This window comes from Argentina silus (genome assembly GCF_951799395.1).
Source record: "Argentina silus genome assembly, contig: scaffold_123, whole genome shotgun sequence".
NCBI classification, from domain to species: Eukaryota; Metazoa; Chordata; class Actinopteri; order Argentiniformes; family Argentinidae; genus Argentina; species Argentina silus.
Window position 1 is genome coordinate 14,966 of NW_028152530.1, and position 20,035 is coordinate 35,000.

Here is a 20,035-nt window from a genome sequence, read left to right on the forward strand (position 1 = left end):
CAGGCAGTGGTTGATCAGGCTCTACGACTCTTCAGAGACGCCGAACAAACACTTTGTGAAGTGTGTCTGGACCCAATTAAAGAGGACTTGTTTGAAAAGCCCTGAAAGCTTCCGGTCTCTGAACAAATGATTTCCACCAGGGTTTTTTGGGGGGGGTTTTATAATGTATTTTTAGGGCATTTCTGCTTTATTGGGATAGATACAGTAGAGATTGACAGGAAGGATGGGTGAGAGAGAGGAGGGATGACATGCAAGATAGGTCGATGGCCAGAATCGAACCAGGGACCTTGCGATGATATGGTATGATATGATATGGTATGGTATGGTATGGTAGTGTATGGTATGGTATGATATGGTATGGTATGGTATGGTAGTGTATGGTATGGTATGGTATGGTATGGTATGGTATGATATGGTATGGTATGGTAGTGTATGGTATGGTATGGTATGGTATGGTATGGTAGTGTATGGTATGGTATGATATGGTATGGTAGTGTATGGTATGGTAGTGTATGGTATGGTATGGTATGGTATGATATGGTATGGTATGGTATGGTATGGTATGGTATGGTAGTGTATGGTATGGTATGATATGGTATGGTAGTGTATGGTATGGTAGTGTATGGTATGATATGGTATGGTAGTGTATGGTATGGTATGGTAGTGTATGGTATGGTAGTGTATGGTAGTGTATGGTATGGTAGTGTATGGTATGGTATGGTATGGTACGGTATGGTATGGTATGGTAGTGTATGGTATGGTAGTGTATGGTATGGTATGGTAGTGTATGGTAGTGTATGGTATGGTATGGTATGGTATGGTAGTGTATGGTATGGTATGGTATGGTATGGTAGTGTATGGTATGGTATGGTATGGTAGTGTATGGTATGGTATGGTATGGTAGTGTATGGTATGGTATGGTAGTGTATGGTAGTGTATGGTATGGTATGGTGTGGTAGTGTATGGTATGGTATGGTAGTGTACGGTATGGTATGGTATGGTAGTGTATGGTATGGTAGTGTATGGTATGGTAGTGTATGGTATGGTAGTGTATGGTATGGTAGTGTATGGTATGGTATGGTAGTGTACGGTATGGTAGTGTATGGTATGGTAGTGTATGGTATGGTATGGTAGTGTATGGTATGGTAGTGTATGGTATGGTATGGTATGGTAGTGTATGGTATGGTAGTGTATGGTAGTGTATGGTATGGTAGTGTATGGTATGGTAGTGTATGGTATGGTAGTGTATGGTATGATAGTGTATGGTAGTGTATGGTATGGTATGGTAGTGTATGGTATGGTATGGTAGTGTATGGTATGGTATGGTATGGTAGTGTATGGTATGGTAGTGTATGGTATGGTATGGTAGTGTATGGTAGTGTATGGTATGGTAGTGTATGGTATGGTATGGTAGTGTATGGTATGGTAGTGTATGGTATGGTATGGTATGGTAGTGTATGGTATGGTATGGTAGTGTATGGTATGGTATGGTATGGTAGTGTATGGTATGGTAGTGTATGGTATGGTATGGTAGTGTATGGTATGGTATGGTAGTGTATGGTATGGTAGTGTATGGTATGGTAGTGTATGGTATGGTATGGTAGTGTATGGTATGGTATGGTAGTGTATGGTATGGTATGGTAGTGTATGGTATGGTAGTGTATGGTATGGTATGGTAGTGTATGGTATGGTAGTGTATGGTATGGTATGGTAGTGTATGGTATGGTATGGTATGGTAGTGTATGGTATGGTAGTGTATGGTATGGTATGGTAGTGTATGGTATGGTATGGTAGTGTATGGTATGGTAGTGTATGGTATGGTAGTGTATGGTATGGTATGGTAGTGTATGGTATGGTATGGTAGTGTATGGTATGGTATGGTAGTGTATGGTATGGTAGTGTATGGTATGGTATGGTAGTGTATGGTATGGTAGTGTATGGTATGGTAGTGTATGGTATGGTAGTGTATGGTATGGTAGTGTATGGTATGGTATGATATGCGCCTGAGCGCCCCGATTTCCTTCGTTTTAACTGAAGGTCCCCTAGTCTTTTATCAAGTCAAGTTGTTTGTATATGTGGAGGCTGTCACAAGCAGTGGAGGCTAGAGGAGGTAGAAATCGGAGGACGGGGCTCATTGTAATGCATGGTATCAAACATGCATGTTTCCTCTGTACGTTCCACGCATGACAATGAGCCTCATCCTCCGATTTCTACCTCGGTCAGCCTCCCTGTGGTCTCAAAGCCCTAAAAAACATTTAGGTACATGTTCTAAAACTGAGAGAAGTCTGTTACTGAATGCTAAACCAACCAGAGGGGAAATCTGCCTCCTCTTCCCAAGTCTCTCCACCGCTCAGCTAGAAACCAGGGAGGAACGCTTTCCCAGAGTGCATTTCACTAGAGATGCTATCAGAAGCAAAATGTCTCATGGTTAAAACACTCTCCACCTCCATCACCCTCCACCATCACAGAGCACAAACAGACAGCAATGAGGAAGACAAACGGCTCACTGAAGTGGTGGAGAAGAGAGGGATGGTAGAGGAGGAGGAGGGGGAGAGAGATGGAGGAGGTGGAGAGAGAGATGGAGGAGTAGGAGAGGGAGAGATGGAGAGGGAGGAGGAGAAAGATAGAGGAGGGGGAGGGGGAGGGGGAGAGCGGGAGGAGAGGGAGGGAGAGAGAGATAGAAGAGGGAGAGAGGGAGGAGAGGAAGAGGGAGGGATTGAGGAGGTGGGGAGGGAGAGAGTGAATCAATATTCCCGCCCAGGGAGAGATGAGTGACCTGAAAACGAGAGAACCTTGTGATCTCCGATGTTTTGCATAATTGCTGAATTAAAAAGGAATGATTCACTTTGAATTAATCAATGGCTCACTGTCTGAAACTGGATCAAGCCTGAAATGTGTCCTTAAACAACCACACGCCCCTGGTCCCCTGATCCCCTCCACAGCCCTCCCCTGGTCCCCTGATCCCCTCCACAGCCCTCCCCTGGTCCCCAGGTCCCCTCCACAGCCCTCCCCTGGTCCCCAGGTCCCCTCCACAGCCCTCACAGGAGGGGTAGAGGGGGTAGAGGTGTATTTAGTAAGCAGCCGACAGACAGACAGCCTGATCGTCTCATCTCTTATTTACATACAGTAGCCGTCAACACACTCAGGAAGGGGGTGGGGGGGGGGGGGGCTAGGGGGCGGGGGGTAGTGGTGTATTTAGGATGCAGTCCACAGACAGACAGCCTGACCCCAGCATGTCCTGGTCTACTCATGTCTTATTTACTACCAGAAGCAGGAGAGGTCATCTGATCTCCCTGGGCCCAGAAGCACTCCCTCCCCTTCCCCCGCAGATGGACGAAATATTATAGAGTTGATATGTTCTGCCGGCTGAATGGAAATCTCTGTCTGTACCTCCCGGTAGCCGGTATGGAGGAGAACGACCTCTGACCCCTTACGCCCCGGCCTCTCGGATAGATATAGAAGCGTTGGAGGGATGCTTAGAGATAGACGGTACCGTACAAGGCTGCTGGAGGTACACACCGCATGCATGCATCTGCTCCCTGCATTACAATGAGCCTCCGATTTCTACCTCCACCAGCCTCCCCCGCTGCCAACAGAATCCTCTGGCTATTGTTCCGGAACATTCAAATAGTAGTGAAATAGTGAAATAGTGAAATAGTACCTTGAAAGAATGGAAGAAAACACACATTCTAGGCGAGGTAAGGAAATGTTGATATATTTATACACAAAAAAAACTTCCTACACCATTATACAAGAACTTAATAGTCGCTCTGCGCGCGATTCCTATGTTCAGCATTCATTCTTTTTAAACACTTTACAAAAAGGAAATGCACATATCTTTTGACGTGGTGCCCTCCCCCTTCAGACAGCTTGGACCAATCAGAGAGAAGGTCCACAGGCTAGCTTCCCCAAAGCTTCGTAGGCGTCATTAAGAACAAGACGATCTTGGTGCCACAGAGCGTTGGGTCAACCGTTTCTACACAGCTGTGAGTAACATCTTAACAGGGAAAATGTTCGACAAATATCAGCAATTCTCAAATAAGACAATTACGGTTCCGAATCTAGAACACTCTGGTTCCGAACCTAGAACACTGGAGGAGAAGGATCCGCTTGTGTAACACCAACACCACCATGGAGGAACCTCCCACTGACCAAAGACATGTGCACCTCTCAATTAGAACAAGACATTTCATAGAAATAGAAACGTCCAAAAAACTGGAAGATAAAAAAGTATTCTATTTACATTGAGGTAAATAATAATAACAATAATAATAATAATAATAATAATAATAATAATAAAGCAACAATAACATTGGTCTGCAGATAGGAGGTATTGGTTTTCATGTTTTAAGAATTATAAGTGTTTTTTTTTCCGTTTTTTTAATCAGTCAAACATTATACTGTGGATGCTGTCCCTTTGTTTCAGCAAAGACCCAAGAGCACATAAACATCTGGGATGTGGAATAAGTCTGCATGTACATCTGGGATCTGGGATATGGAATATGGTTGCATGTCAAATGTGTGTTTAGGCACTGGGGAAGAAATAAAAGGCTCAGTAGTTTTTAGCATGTAGCATGTAGCACGCCTGCAGCATGACCAAAACCAACCAAACCAAACAGTACCCATCTAACGAGTGATTGCATCATCATCATCATCCTCATCATCGTCAGACGACCAGCTACTGCATATGCATCCCTCCGCCCCCCTCGTTGCCACGACGACCTCACAACCCCTCGACTAATCAGAACGTCTCATTCACCACACTCCACCAATCAGAAAGAGGGCACTCGGTCACGTAGCCAATGAGAGGCTGAGTTGAGGTCACAGAGAGGTGACGAGAGTAATCATGTCTGTGTCGCGACCCGATCAGGCACCAATCAGACCGCTGGCAGACCGGCGGAGGTTCCTTTCCTCACACAGATTAAGCCTCGTCCCCCGGACTAAATCAGTTTCAATGGAAAATGTCAGTTTGTATAGTCTAGGACCAGGCTTAATCTGTGTCTGGGGAACGGTCTCATTGTAACGCATGGAACGGAATGAGGAACACGTGTTGCAATGAGCCCGTCCTCCGATTTCTACCTCCACCAGCCTCCCTTGGAACAACACATTCTATAGCACTTTATATCACAGGGAGAACCGTTCTATACACACACAGACACACATACACACAGACACACACATACACATACACAACACTTACGGTCCCAAAATGCAAAACCCATTTTTGACACAGAAGATATGCATGTTCCCTGGCTGCAACCAGAGGTGAGATGACTTCTCCAGAAAGCCTCGGAGCACCAAGACCATCTTCTTCCGTCCACCGACCGTTGACAGACCCAGATCAGTCCTCAGTCCTGCTCCTGGAGACACAGAGAGCGGCAGGAGTCCCAGCCAATCACTGGCTGAAGATGATCTCAGTGCTCTGGAGGTTTTCTGTCCATTCCCTAGAGTATAGCAGGTTTAAAAGGTGGTACAGGTGGAGTCCTCGCAGGTGAGGACCCTGAGGTTTGGATTGGCTACCTGCACAGGTGTGTTACAGAGAGATACCTGGATGTCGGATGAAACTCCTGGATGTCGGATGAAACTCCTGGGTGTTGTATGAAATACCTGGGTGTTGCTACGGTTGATATAGCACAGTAAAAGGCTGCTGGTGATCTGAGAGTAATGCTGTAGTTACAGTGCAGTAACGTTGCAGTAATGCTGTAGTGATATTGTAGTAAAGTTGTTGTAATGTTGCAGTAACGTCATGGTAACGTAGTGACATTGTAGTAAAGTTGCTGTAATTTTGCAGTAATGCAGTAGTAACAGTGTAGAAATGTTGCAGTAACGTTGTAGTAATGTTGTAGTAACGTTGCAGTAACGTTGCAGTAATGTTGTAGTAAAAAATAAAACCCTTGGATGAATCAGTTGCATTTATAGTATTCCATAGTTGTCGACAGGCCTCAGTCTCAAAACCCCCAAAGAATAATAAAATAATACTTTTTTTGGTTCTATATAAATCATAGCAGCGATATTCCCCACCTCCCTCTCTCTCTCTCTCTCTCTCTCTCTCTCTCTCTCGACTTTGACCAGCATGACACAAAACAATCACTCTCTGCATCCCAACCAGATCCATACGAGAGAGAGACAGGGTGGTGAAGGCAGAGAGAGAGACAGGGTGGTGGAGGCAGAGAGAGAGACAGGGTGGTGGAGGCAGAGAGAGAGACAGGGTGGTGGAGGCAGGAATCCAAGTGTGTTTGATACCATTCCTCATTCCACCTCCGCCAGCCTCCCCTGATAAAACATCCTTTTCCTGCCATGCAAGGAAAAGAGGTCGCTGGAATTAGTTTTCAGCACACGATTCCACCAACCTGTGGTGCGGCAATACACGGACTTTCCATCATTTCCATTTGGACAAAACAAGCTTCCCACACCGCTTCCCACACCGCTTCCCACACCGTTTCCCAAACCGCTTCCACGGACCAGAGGACCAGAGAGCCGTCCACCGCGTGGTGCGCGAGGTCAGGGGCGTGTCGGCGGCCTTAAGTGAAGCAGGCTACCGTGGTTACCACATCAGTAAAGGGAGCGACAGCGGAGACAACACAACATGCCATGGCGCTTAGCAACAAGACAGGCATCGCCAAGCACCGTCTGCTGTCTCTAAGGGGGGGGGGGGGGGGGGGTTGACTTTGTTATGACCTCACAGAGGCCACGCCTCCTTAACTAATTTAGTGCCAAGGGTGACTTTATTCACCAAAAGTGCATAAATTATGATTCTTCATTTTGTAGCCAATCAGAGTGTTGTCGCTAGGTAAACACCACATAGAACACTTGGTACTCTGGGTGGTGAGGGTTCAGGAATGTTTTAGCAGTTGGGGAGTTAAGGGGTTCAAATGGTATTGGGATCTTTTCATATACTTTGACAGTTACTCTCTTTTCCATTGTTTGTGTGTACCAAGCTCTACTGTGTTAGCTCCCGGCTTACCTCACCTTGTTATTGAAGTAGAAGTACATAAGTTACCAAACTATTTCTCAGGTCTACACCGAACTGGGCAAATCCACCTTTAGTGTTCCTGCATCTCAAGGCTTAAATGTTTTTTTTTACAGTTTTGAGCGAAGACCTCTTTGTTGAAAACTTCTAGATGTGTTTTCTAGCGTTTCAATTTTGTATGATGTACGGTTGTAAACGGGGCTGCACGGTGAGAGAGACCTTGGTGTCAATGGGACTCCCTGCCAAAATAACAGCTGGATAAAGGTTTGGCCTGCCTTGGGTACCAGAAGGGTTAGGGAGCGGGCGTTGCAATTCTGAGATCATTCAATTGGTTCTTCTGTGCCAAGCAAAGTCAGTTGAGCACAGAGAAGTATTTGAAATGATTTTAGATGGTGTGAAAACCCTGGTCTGGATGTCTGCCCTGCTGGACAACGAGATCTGCATCTGCATCTGAAACACACACACACACACACACACACACACACACACACTCTTAATGCTGATTGGTTTAGCACAGTCGATGGAGTTCCTGGTCATGTTTGAGAGAGAAGAGAGGCTGTATAAAATAGAGGTATACATGTATATCTACCAGCTCAGGTGTGTGTGTGTGTGTGTGTGTGTGTGTGTGTGTTGTACACACATACAGTAGGTACTTGTACACACACACACACACACACCAAATACATAAGAATACATACTTACACCCACACACGTACCCATATATACAGCAATAGAAACCTATATACACGTAGCAATAGACAAACATATTGCATATTTGACTGCATATTTGACAAGGCTGAATGAGGTTGTTTTTGCGGTCTGTATGAAACACAGACATGGAACTGGCGTCAGGAACAGAAACGTATTAAAGGGTCCAGAATCACTGAGCAAAACAACAATGCATATGAGCAGAACTGTGGTGAGTCATCCTTCAGGTGAGCTACTGACCCTTGTTGTTTCAGCGATGGTTGCTGTTGTTGAATGTTCTGAATGTTCACTGTGTGTGTGTGTGTGTGTGTGTGTGTGTGTGTGTGTGTGTGTGTGTGTGCGTGGGGGGGGCAGGTAGAGAAGGGAGAAGGAACCCCCCCCCAGGCAGAGACAGGGTTGTCCCCCCCCCCTCCCTACATCTCAATGCCTTCCTGTGGGCTGAGCTGGGACAGGGACTAGGGGTGGTGTGTATGTGTGTGTGTGGGGGGGGGGGGGACACACACCCCAGGTCAACATCTGCTGCATTCTCCTCCCTGTGACCTCCTCCCAGACAGCCAAGAACCTTGGGGTGATCCTTGACAACCACTTATCCTGTGTGGTGAACATCACAGTGACAGCACACTCCTGTAGATTCTTCCTCTACAACATCAGAAGGATACGTCCGTTCCTCACCAGAGAAGCCTACCGGGCGGCAAAGGGAACAGCCTCTCCCTACTTGCAAGCAATGGCAAACCCCTGCACGATCACTCTGCTCTTCCACCTCGGCTGCCCGCCTGGCACCGCCGCCTCTACGTGGATGCAGCGGCCGCGCCACTCGGTCACGGCTTTTCACTGTCCTGGCGCCCTGCTGGTGGGAGGAGCTTCCCACTGCTGTCAGGACTGCAGAGTCACTACCGATCTTCCGCTGTAGATCCCCTCCATCTTGATGCCTTCCTGATGGTTAAGCTGACTCAGGGACTAGGGGTGGTAGTGGTGTGTGTGTGTGTGTGTGTGTGTGTGTGTGTGTGTGTGTGTGTGTGTGTGACCCCTACATCTTGATGCCTTCCTGATGGCTAAGCTGACTCAGGGACTAGGGATGGTGGTGTGTGTGTGTGTGTGTGTGTGTGTGTGTGTGTGTGTGTGTGTGGGGGGGGGGGCTACATCTTGATACCCTCCTGCTGGCTCAGCTGACTCAGGGACTTCTTGATGCGCAGGGCCGTGAGGCGGGCCGCTCCATTGGAGTACCAACACTCTCTCATGATCTTAGCCATCACCCGCAGGACCTGAGGGGGAGGAGGGACATCATCATCATCATCACCACCACCACCACCATCATCATCACCACCACCATCATCATCATCATCATCACCACCACCACCATCATCACCACCTCCACCATCATCATCATCATCATCACCATCATCACCACCACCATCATCACCACCTCCACCATCATCACCATCATCACCACCACCACCATCATCATCATCATCATCATCATCACCATCATCACCACCACCATCATCACCACCTCCACCATCATCATCACCATCATCATCACCACCATCACCATCACCATCATCATCACCACCATGATCACCATCATCATCACCATCATCATCATCACCACCATCATCATCATCATCACCATCATCACCACCACGATCACCATCATCATCACCACCACGATCACCATCATCATCACCATCATCATCATTACCACCACGATCACCATCATCATCATCATCACCACCACGATCACCATCATCATCATCACGATCACGATCACCATCATCACCACCACCATCATTATCACCATCATCACAATCATCATCATCTTCATCATAACATAGGGAGCAACAACCGTAGGTGATGACCACAAAGACACACACACACACACACACACACACACACACACACACACACACACACAGACAGACAGACACACACATTCATTTCTATAATTGTCTTTGTCTGATATATCTTTTTGTTTTTCCACTATTAAACCTTGAGATTGTCGACATGAATTATGCTGTAGAATATAATGAAGCGCACGCACACACACACACACACACACACACACACACACACACACACGTTTTGTCTGTGTGTGTGTGTGTGTGTGTGTGTGTGTGTGTTTTGTCTGTGTGTGGGTGTGTGTGTGTGTGTACCTTGCATCAATTCAGCGTTTCAGCTGTGAATGAATGTTGTCAACACAGCTTGTAGAACAGCACTGGTAGAGAAACCAAACACTTCTCTGCTCCATGACCATCAGAACAATAACAACAATCACACCAGAGATATTCCACAGTGGAGCAGAATACCAGAATACCAGAATACCAGAATAGCAGAATGCTAGAATACTAGAATGCATCTTTTTCAATAAACTCTAAGTGATGTGATTGTCAGCCTCTTATTCACTCTCTGTGTCCCCAGACGGACCCACATTTAATATCAGCCAGACCATCCATCCATCTATCTGTCTATCCACGCTGTGTGTGTGTGTCTGTGTGTGTGAGAGAGAGTGTAGAAGTGTGTGTGTGAGAGTGTGTGTGTGTGTGGCAGTCGCTGCAGCCCTTCATTAGATTAGTGTTTTTACGACTGCAAATTGCCTGTAATCCAATAGTCTGTTTCCCTGCAATAAAAATGACATCAATAAAGATGGAGAGGTGGGGAGGGGAGGGGAGGGGAGAGGAGAGGAGGGGAGGGGATGGAAGAGGAAAGGAGAGGAGAGGAGAGGATGGAGGGGAGGGGAGGAGGAGGAGGAGAGGATGGAGGGGAGAGGAGAGGAGAGGAGAGGAGAGGAGAGGAGAGGAGAGGAGAGGAGAGGAGAGGAGAGGAGAGGAGAGTGTGTGTGTGTGTCTGGACAAGACAGGAGAGGAGAGGAGAGGAGAGGAGGAGGAGGAGAGGATGGAGGGGAGGGGAGGAGAGGAGGAGGAGAGGTGAGGAGGAGGAGAGGAGGAGGAGAGGATGGAGGGGAGGAGGAGGAGGAGAGGAGAGGAGAGCTCTGATGGTGATGAAATTGCTAGACTGCTGGTAGGAGACCCTGGAGGGAGAGAGAGAGAGATGGGATGAGGGAGATAGAGAGTGTCGAAGCAGTGGTGTGTGTGAGTGTGTGAGTGCCTGTGTGTGTGTGTGTGTGTGTGTACCTCACAGCTCTGCCACCTGTTGGGGATGTTGGCTCGTAGTTTCTGGTCACAGACCACCCGCCTCATCTCCTCCACCGACGGATCTGATTGGACCAGGTCATAGTAGGGCAGCTGGTAGTCTTCATGGATGGCTGGGGGGGGAGGGGGGGGGGAGGATGTGTGTTAGACAGAAAGGGCTGTTGTCTAAAAACAACTGATGATGAAATGATGGAGTGATAGAATGATGGAGTGATAGAATGATGGAGTGATAGAATGATAGAATGATAGAATGATAGAATGATGGAGTGATAGAATGATGGAGTGATAGAATGATGGTGTGATAGAATGATGGAGTGATAGAATGATGGAGTGATAGAATGATAGAATGATGGAGTGATAGAATGATGGTGTGATAGAATGATGGAGTGATAGAATGATGGAGTGATAGAATGATAGAATGATGGAGTGATAGAATGATGGAGTGATAGAATGATGGTGTGATAGAATGATGGAGTGATAGAATGATGGAGTGATAGAATGATGGAGTGATAGAATGATAGAATGATGGAGTGATAGAATGATGGAGTGATAGAATGATAGAATGATGGAGTGATAGAATGATGGTGTGATAGAATGATGGAGTGATAGAATGATGGTGTGATAGAATGATGGTGTGATAGAATGATGGAGTGATAGAATGATGGTGTGATAGAATGATGGAGTGATAGAATGATGGAGTGATAGAATGATAGAATGATGGAGTGATAGAATGATAGAATGATGGAGTGATAGAATGATGGAGTGATAGAATGATGGTGTGATAGAATGATGGAGTGATAGAATGATAGAATGATAGAATGATGGTGTGATAGAATGATAGAATGATGGAGTGATAGAATGATAGAATGATGGAGTGATAGAATGATGGAGTGATAGAATGATGGAGTGATAGAATGATGGTGTGATAGAATGATAGAATGATGGAGTGATAGAATGATAGAATGATGGTGTGATAGAATGATGGTGTGATAGAATGATGGAGTGATAGAATGATGGTGTGATAGAATGATGGTGTGATAGAATGATGGAGTGATAGAATGATGGTGTGATAGAATGATGGAGTGATAGAATGATAGAATGATAGAATGATGGTGTGATAGAATGATAGAATGATGGAGTGATAGAATGATAGAATGATGGAGTGATAGAATGATGGTGTGATAGAATGATGGAGTGATAGAATGATGGAGTGAGAAGTCAGCAGAGGGCTGGTGGAGGTTTTAGTCACCTGACTATCTCTGGTATTTATCATACGTCTCCTATGGACATCTTTATCTATCTATATCTATATCTATATCTATATATATATCTGTCCCTTCTGTTGTCATGGTATTCTATGATTTGATGTCACCAGCATATAGAGCAGACCACAACAACTCAATGCTCTGACCAGAGATGTTTCACACACACACACACACACACGCACAGACACACACACAGACACAGACACAGACACAGACACAGACACAGACACAGACACAGACACAGACACAGACACAGACACAGCACTCCTCACCTCCTATGGAGCATCTGCGGGCGACCTCCCAGAAGACCAGGCCCATGGCATAGATGTCTGCTCGCTTGAACGACTCAAAATGCTTCATGTTGATGGAATCATCTAGAACCTCTGGAGCCATGTACCTGACAATGGGAGGGAGGGGGGAGGAAGAGGGAGGGAGGGGGAAGGAGGGGGGAGAGGGAGGGAGAGGGAGGGGGGAAGGGAGGGAGGGAGAGTTAGCCTGTTTTACTTGTTGTGTGCCTGAGAGGAGCCAGAACAGAAGGATCTAGGGGGGGCAGGGTGGGGGCTGGGGGGTGTGGGGGGGGGCAGGGTGGGGGCTGGGGGGGGCAGGGTGGGGGCTGGGGTGTGGGGGGGGGGCAGGGTGCTTTCAGGTCACAGCCAAGGGGTGTAAGGTTACAGTTCAGCACAACACCACTGAGGACTCATCAGCTGACTGTCGCTGTGGGGGGGGGGGGGGGAGAGACAGCGCTGAGATGGGGGTATGAGATGGTTTGTTTTTATGGCATTTAGCAGACGCCTTTATCCAAAGCGACGTACAACAAATACATTTGTTTCAGTAAGTGAATCGTCTATCCATCAGTCATCATAAGACAAAGTAATCAATGCTCAGACCAGGGGCCATAGGCAGTCACAATGCTAGAAGGCTAGTTTTTTTATTATATATATTTTATTAGCAGGAGAGAACTTGTACAGGGGGGGGTAGCGGGGGAGAAGAGGTCTCTAGGGTTGGGGTGATTAATGTGGTGTTGTTGTCATGACAACAGGACGCCGGGTGACAGCGGCATGCATGCATGTTCGTAAACGTTGAGGTTCATGAGACGTTGTTTGGACTTCCAGCTAAATCTCCTTCATGTAGTGAAACAGGGGAGAAGAGGTCTCGGGGTTAGGGTTAGTATAGGGGGGTAGTGGGGGTGAAGCGGTCTTTAGGAGGGACCGTTAAGATGTAGCCTGAAGAGATGGGTTTTCAATCTACGGTGGAAGATCGGTAGTGACTGCAGTCCTGACAGCAGTGGGAAGCTCCTCCCACCAGCGGGGCGCCAGGACAGTGAAAAGCCGTGACCGAGTAGCGCGGCCACTGCATCCACATAGAGGCGGCGGTGCCAGGCGGGCAGCCGAGGTGGAAGAGCGGAGTGATCTTGCAGGGGTTTGGGGGCTGACCATAGCTTGCAAGTAGGGAGGGGCTGTTCCCTTTGCCGCCCGGTTCAAGCACCAGGGTCTTGAATTTGATGCGAGCTGCTATCAGGAGCCAGTGGAGGGTGCGGAGGAGGGGCGTGACATGGGAGAATTTGGGGAGATTGAACACCAGACGGGCGGCAGCGTTCTGGATGAGCTGCAGAGGTCTGATGGTGGAGGCGGGAAGTCTGGCCAAGAGTGCGTTGCAGTAGTCAAGGCGGGAGATCACAAGTGTTTGGACCAAGAGTTGTGCTGCTTCTCTGGTGAGAAATGGACGTATCCTTCTGATGTTGATGAAGAATCTACAGGAGCGTGCTGTCGCTGTGATGTTCGCCACACAAGATAAGCTGTTGTCAAGGATCACCCCAAGGTTCTTGGCTGTCTGGGAGGAGGTCACAGTAGAGCTTTCTACTGTGATGGAGAAGTCTTGGAGAGGGCAGGCTTTCCCTGGGAGGAAGAGCTCTCAGTCTTGTCAAGGTTGAGCTTTAGGTGGTGGGCTGACATCCAAGCAGAAATGTCTGCCACCTGTCAGAAGGGGGAAGGAGAGAAAAAGTTGAGTGTCATCTGCGTAGGTGTGGTAGGAGTGTGGTAGGAGAAACCATGTGAAGAAATTACAGAGCCGAGAGATTTGGTATAGAGAGAGAACAGTAAAGGCCCAAGGACAGAGCCCTGGGGGACACCTGTGGTGAGGGCTTGTGGAGAGGACAACAATCCTCTCCACGTCACCTGGTAGGAGCGATCGGCCAGGCAGGATGCAAACCAGGAGAGTGCAGAGCCAGAGATGCCCAGTTCTGAGAGGGTGGAGAGAAGGATTGGGTGGTTTACTGGGTTGAATGCAGCAGACAGGTCCAGAAGAATGAGAACAGAGGAGAGGGAGGAAGCTTGAGCAGAGTGGAGAGCCTCCGTGACAGCAAGGAGAGCAGTCTCAGTAGAGTAGGTGTGTGTGTGTGTGTGTGTGTGTGTGTGTGTGGCGGAGGCACCGTCTTCCACAGCCCCCACTGCTCTGCTGTACACACCCCACACTACGCATTAGCATCACACACACACACACACTTCACAGTACACAGTCCACCCTCATCATCATCAATCTATACACACTCACACCGTTTCTTCACATCCTCCTCTCATTCTTTTACACATTCTCTCCCTCTCCCTCCCTCCGGCACTACAGACACAAATAATATGAATCAGAAATAAACACAAACCAACAGCCTTGGAAGACCACTGAAATATTGATATAAAAAAAACTGTCTGTCTGTCTGTCTGTCTGTCTGTCTGTCTGAGAGACAGAGAGAGAGAGAGACAGAGAGAGAGAGAGACAGAGAGAGAGAGAGAGAGAGACAGAGAGAGAGAGAGTAGTCTGTAGTCAGGCCATCATTGATGCAGCAGTGTGGATTATCAGATCAAACCACAACAATGTTGCCAGACCCCCTCAGGAGGTGTTATACCTGTGTGTGTGTGTGTGTGTGTGTGTGTGTGTGTGTATGTGTGTGTGTGTGTGTGTGTGTGTGTGCGTGTGCGCGTATTGTGTCTATGAAGGTGTTCAGTCACGTCAGTCCTCTTCGCCTCAGAGGTGAACAGAAGAACAGATTTGATCTTGACACATTAGTGGTGTGTGAGTGAGTGTGTGTGTGAGTGCGTGTGTGTGTGAGTGCGTGTGTGTGTGAGTGCGTGTGTGAGAGAGAGAGAAAGGGAAGGGGAGAGAAATAGGGAGAAAGAGAGAGAGATGCAAGAGGGAGTGAGTGAGTGTGTGTGTGTGTGTGTGTGTGTGTGTGTGTGTCCAGACAGCCACCTCTTGGTTCCGACCCTGTGATTGGGCGCGATGTCGATGGTGTCGGTGGCGGAGTCGTGGCGAACAGCCAATCCCAGGTCAGCGATGCAGCAGGTCCCGTTCTTCTTCACCAGGATATTCTTGGACTTCAGGTCCCTGTGGGCGATAGCCGGCTTTCCTGGGGGGGCAGGGAGGGAGGGGGGGGTCAATAAACAAGGAGAGCAACTGGAACATATGTATATATATGTATACACACACACACACACACACACACACATACATACATACATATATATATATATATATACACACACACACACACACACACACATATATATATATGCGTGTGTGTGTGTGTGTGTGTGTGTATATATATATATATGTGTGTGTGTGTGTGTGTGTGTGTGTATATATATATATATATGTGTGTGTGTGTGTGTGTGTGTGTGTCCTCACCTTGCGTCCCTACTATCTCCATGTGCAGGTGCGCCAGACCGCTGGCGGTGGACAGGGACAGCTTGATCATGCCCTCCACCGTGCAGGTGTACCGGTTCAGGTAGTCAAACAGGGAGCCGTGCTCATGGTAGTCAGACACCAGCCACAGCTGGGTCCATGTCCCATTGTCTTCAGGAGGGAGGGAGAGGGGGAGGATGGGGGGAGGGGGGAGGAGAGGGTGGGGGAGACAACGTTAGCACACCAAACATTGGTTTTAACAGAGCAGCGGAGAGAGAGAGAGAGAGAGAGAGGGAGAGAGAGAGAGACAGAGGGAGAGAGAGAGAGACAGAGGGAGAGAGGGAGGGAGAGAGAGAGAGACAGAGGGAGAGAGAGAGACAGAGGGAGAGACAGAGAGAGACAGAGAGAGAGACAGAGGGAGAGAGAGAGAGAGACAGAGGGAGAGAGAGAGACAGGGAGAGATTATGAGCCATCCCAAAGTGAATCTGAGCAGCTGTTGCTAAGGAACAGTAAATATGTTTTGGGCTTTGGGCCCAGGTTTACAACACTTGCGGGTCATATGGATTATATTGAGTAATGACTGGAATTTCCCGTTAATTAGCTCCTACTAATTAACTATTAGCTCCATTAATTACCATTAATGAGTTCACTAGTGATCGTAACAATGATGCCGGTCTTGAAAAAAATGTGAGTGTTTGAGAGCATTTGTGAGTGTTCAAGAGTGCTCAAGAGTGTTCAAGAGTGTTTCTGAGTGTTCAAGAGTGTTCAAGAGTGTTCAAGAGTGTTTCTGAGTGTTCGAGAGTGTTTCTGAGTGTTCAAGAGTGTTCAAGAGTGTTTCTGAGTGTTCGAGAGCGTTCAAGAGTGTTTCTGAGTGTTCGAGAGCGTTGCGCTCTTTTACAGGGTTTACATCCTCTTCATACTGTGTTCTAGAATCTAACACGTTCCAGAACGTTCCATCGCGTTTTTCTTCATTCTAAAAACGTTCCCCAAAGTCCTGCTCGGTTCTATGACATCATATCCTGTCCAGGGTTCTCCGCCAAACATGTTAGTGTTTCTACGCCAGGCTGTGAACTTGGCATCGCCACCATGGAAACAAGACAAATGAACCCCTATATTTAGTAATGATAGAGTCACTATCTTTGATCACCAACGATATTGTTCTTAAAAACAAAAGCGAGTGTTAGGATGTTTTAGCTGGGATTTTTGGCGCATTTTGACGTGAATAAAACGCGAGTCTGGTTTTGGTAAAAAAAAAAAAAAAAAAAAAGGGAGAGAGAGAAAGAGCGACCTCTGACCTTTGTTGTCTGCGGCGATGAAGCCCAGGATGTTCTCGTGCCGCAGCATGACGGTCTGGTAGATCTCCGCCTCGCGGAACCAGGAGCGCTCCTCGCGGGACGAGAAGATCTTCACCGCCACCTCCTCGCCACGCCAACGCCCTCGCCACACCTCGCCGAAACGGCCCTTCCCGATGCTCTCCTGCAGGATGATGGTCCTGGCAATGGTCCTCTGGACCAGCAGGGGGAGCCCTGCGGAGGGGGGAGACAACGTTAACTGACCCATGTTTGTGTCTCCATTCCTCCTTCCCTAAACACACTGGAGCAGACTGGTGGAGGAAATGCACGTGTGTTGCATTACAATGAGCCCGTCCTCCGGTTTCTACCTCCGCCAGCCTCCCCTGGAGGGTCAGGGTCTGGGCAACCAATGAGAGGAGAGCTTCTGAGGGATCCAGGAAACACTGGGAGAACTGGCCTTCAGCCAATCAGAAACTCTCTGTGCTCACCTCTGCTTTGGGAAAGTTGCAGACGTTCTCTGTGTGTGTGTGTGTGTGTGTGTGTGTGTGCGTCTGCGTCTCTGTATCTGTATCTGTGTCTGTATCTGTGTGTGTGTGTGTGTGTGTATACATCTCTCTAGTGCCTTTCAAGCCTGACTGTATCTGTGAAAGCTCTCAGGGTCACATGGTGTCCTGACTACGAGGGGAGAATAGAACCATTTTATCTTTATGGTGGCAAAGCCGACCGCCCTGCCGAACAGCTGAGCCTATTCACCGCCGAAGAGCTGAAGAGCATTCATCCTGCGTGCAGTACCTCCGAGTGGGCAGCGGGGGCTCTGTACACAGTCACAAGGTCGGCCGGGGAGGGGGGGGTGAAGGAGACTCTGTATGGGTCCTTTCAGGAGTGAAGTGTAAGAGTCTAGACTACAGGATATGAAGATAAAACAGTAGAATAGATGGCAGGTAGACATACAACATTAGGGTTAGGGTTAGGGTAGACCTACAACATTAGGGTTAGGGTAGACCTACAACATTAGGGTTAGGGTAGACCTACAACATTAGGGTTAGGGTTAGGGTAGACATACAACATTAGGGTTAGGGTAGACATACAACATTAGGGTTAGGGTAGACCTACAACATTAGGGTTAGGGTTAGGGTAGACATACAACATTAGGGTTAGGGTAGACATACAACATTAGGGTTAGGGTAGACCTACAACATTAGGGTTAGGGTTAGGGTAGACATACAACATTAGGGTTAGGGTAGACATACAACATTAGGGTTAGGGTTAGGGTAGACATACAACATTAGGGTTAGGGTAGACATACAACATTAGGGTTAGGGTTAGGGTAGACCTACAACATTAGGGTTAGGGTAGACCTACAACATTAGGGTTAGGGTTAGGGTAGACATACAACATTAGGGTTAGGGTTAGGGTAGACCTACAACATTAGGGTTAGGGTTAGGGTAGACATACAACATTAGGGTTAGGGTAGACATACAACATTAGGGTTAGGGTAGACATACAACATTAGGGTTAGGGTTAGGGTAGACATACAACATTAGGGTTAGGGTTAGGGTAGACATACAACATGAGATATTATCATTATATGATCTAACAGTTCTGGACCTGACCCAACCAACTCAACACAAGTGGTCACATGACCAAGTAACACAAGTTAACACAACGTTATATCTGACTCCAAAAGATATTTCATGATTAATAATGATTGATAATGCTTTGCTCATCCCTGTGTGAAAGACAATCGATCATATCGGATCCTAGATTCCATTAAGAATACCCAAAACGCTATTTTTACCACGGCCTCAAGTTAAGATAAATCGGGGTGTGAGGAGTTTACGCTCAGGCCAATATCTTAAGATGATGACTAACCCTACGTGTCGTTAACGATGCATGTGAACATTAGACATTCAATGGGAGAACCTGGTCACGATGATGTCGTGATGTATTAACAGAACCTTTATCTAGCGCACAACATCACATTAATACACATAGGAAGAATGAGAACAGATTATCAATAAAATAACAAATTCAACAGTTTCAAAGCAACATATGACTAAGTTTTAACCATCTGTGAACATGCGTCAAGGACAACACGGGAGAATGGTGCCGTGACGGGCCTAACCCAAAACTCAGAGAACGTTTCACTGTCCCTCTCCTTAAATATCATCCCAACAAAGGACACGCTGTGAGACACAATACAACCGCAAAGGAATTGTCAAATGATGAGGGTGTGATTTCTTCAGGACGTCCGCCAGGCTCATTCAACTATGAATAGTTACACACACTGAAATCAAGGCTGGCGCCACCAAAATCCATCTACTGTGTGTGTGTCCATCCAGACTGTGTGTGTGTGTATACGTGTGTACATGTGTGTGTGTGTGTGTGTGTGTATGCGTGTGTGTATATACATGTGTATATGTGTGTGTGTGTGTTTGTATGCGTGCGTGTGTGTGTGTGTGTGTGTGTGTGTGTGTGTGTGTATCTATGCGTGCATGAGTGTGTGTATCTATGCGTGCGTGCGTGCGTGTGTGTGTGTGTGTGTGTGTGTGTGTGTGTGTATCTATGCGTGCGTGCGTGTGTGTATCTATGCGTGCGTGCGTGTGTGTGTGTGTATCTATGCGTGCGTGCGTGTGTGTGTGTGTGTGTGTATCTATGCGTGCGTGTGTGTGTGTGTGTGTGTGTGTGTGTATCCCCACCTGAGCCGGAGCCGGAGGTGGTCATGTCGTAGATGAGGTCTTTGAGGGTGGAGCCGTCGGCCAGGAAGGGGTGGTGGGCGGGGTCCTCCTCGCTGGGCACGCGGTGGTGTAGCGCCTGGCGGCTGTGACACACGTACACCACCAGGAGGAGCACCAGGCAGAGCACGCACACCGGCCCCGCAATCACCGCCGCCAACGCCACGGGGCTGAGGGGGGGGGTCCGCGCCGGGGGCACTGGGGGGGGAGGAGGGGTTAGACAGAGATGGGGATATACACACACACA

The 20,035-nt window shown here is 47.7% G+C and overlaps 1 protein-coding gene across 1 annotated transcript in view; it reads right to left on the reverse strand.

Annotated features, from left to right (window-relative positions):
- Positions 1–8,695: 8,695 nt before the first annotated feature.
- LOC310824769 (TGF-beta receptor type-1-like) overlaps positions 8,696–20,035 on the reverse strand; it is a 21,989-nt gene continuing 10,649 nt past the window's right edge. Inside the window, exons 3-9 of the mRNA XM_083698019.1 lie at positions 19,753–19,986; positions 17,057–17,287; positions 15,765–15,932; positions 15,330–15,486; positions 12,362–12,486; positions 10,807–10,937; positions 8,696–8,940 (exon numbers count right to left, since the gene is read on the reverse strand). Coding sequence (XP_083554145.1) covers positions 8,815–8,940; positions 10,807–10,937; positions 12,362–12,486; positions 15,330–15,486; positions 15,765–15,932; positions 17,057–17,287; positions 19,753–19,986 — 1,172 coding nt within the window. The 3' untranslated portion in view covers positions 8,696–8,814. The remainder of the gene's footprint in view (positions 8,941–10,806; positions 10,938–12,361; positions 12,487–15,329; positions 15,487–15,764; positions 15,933–17,056; positions 17,288–19,752; positions 19,987–20,035) is intronic.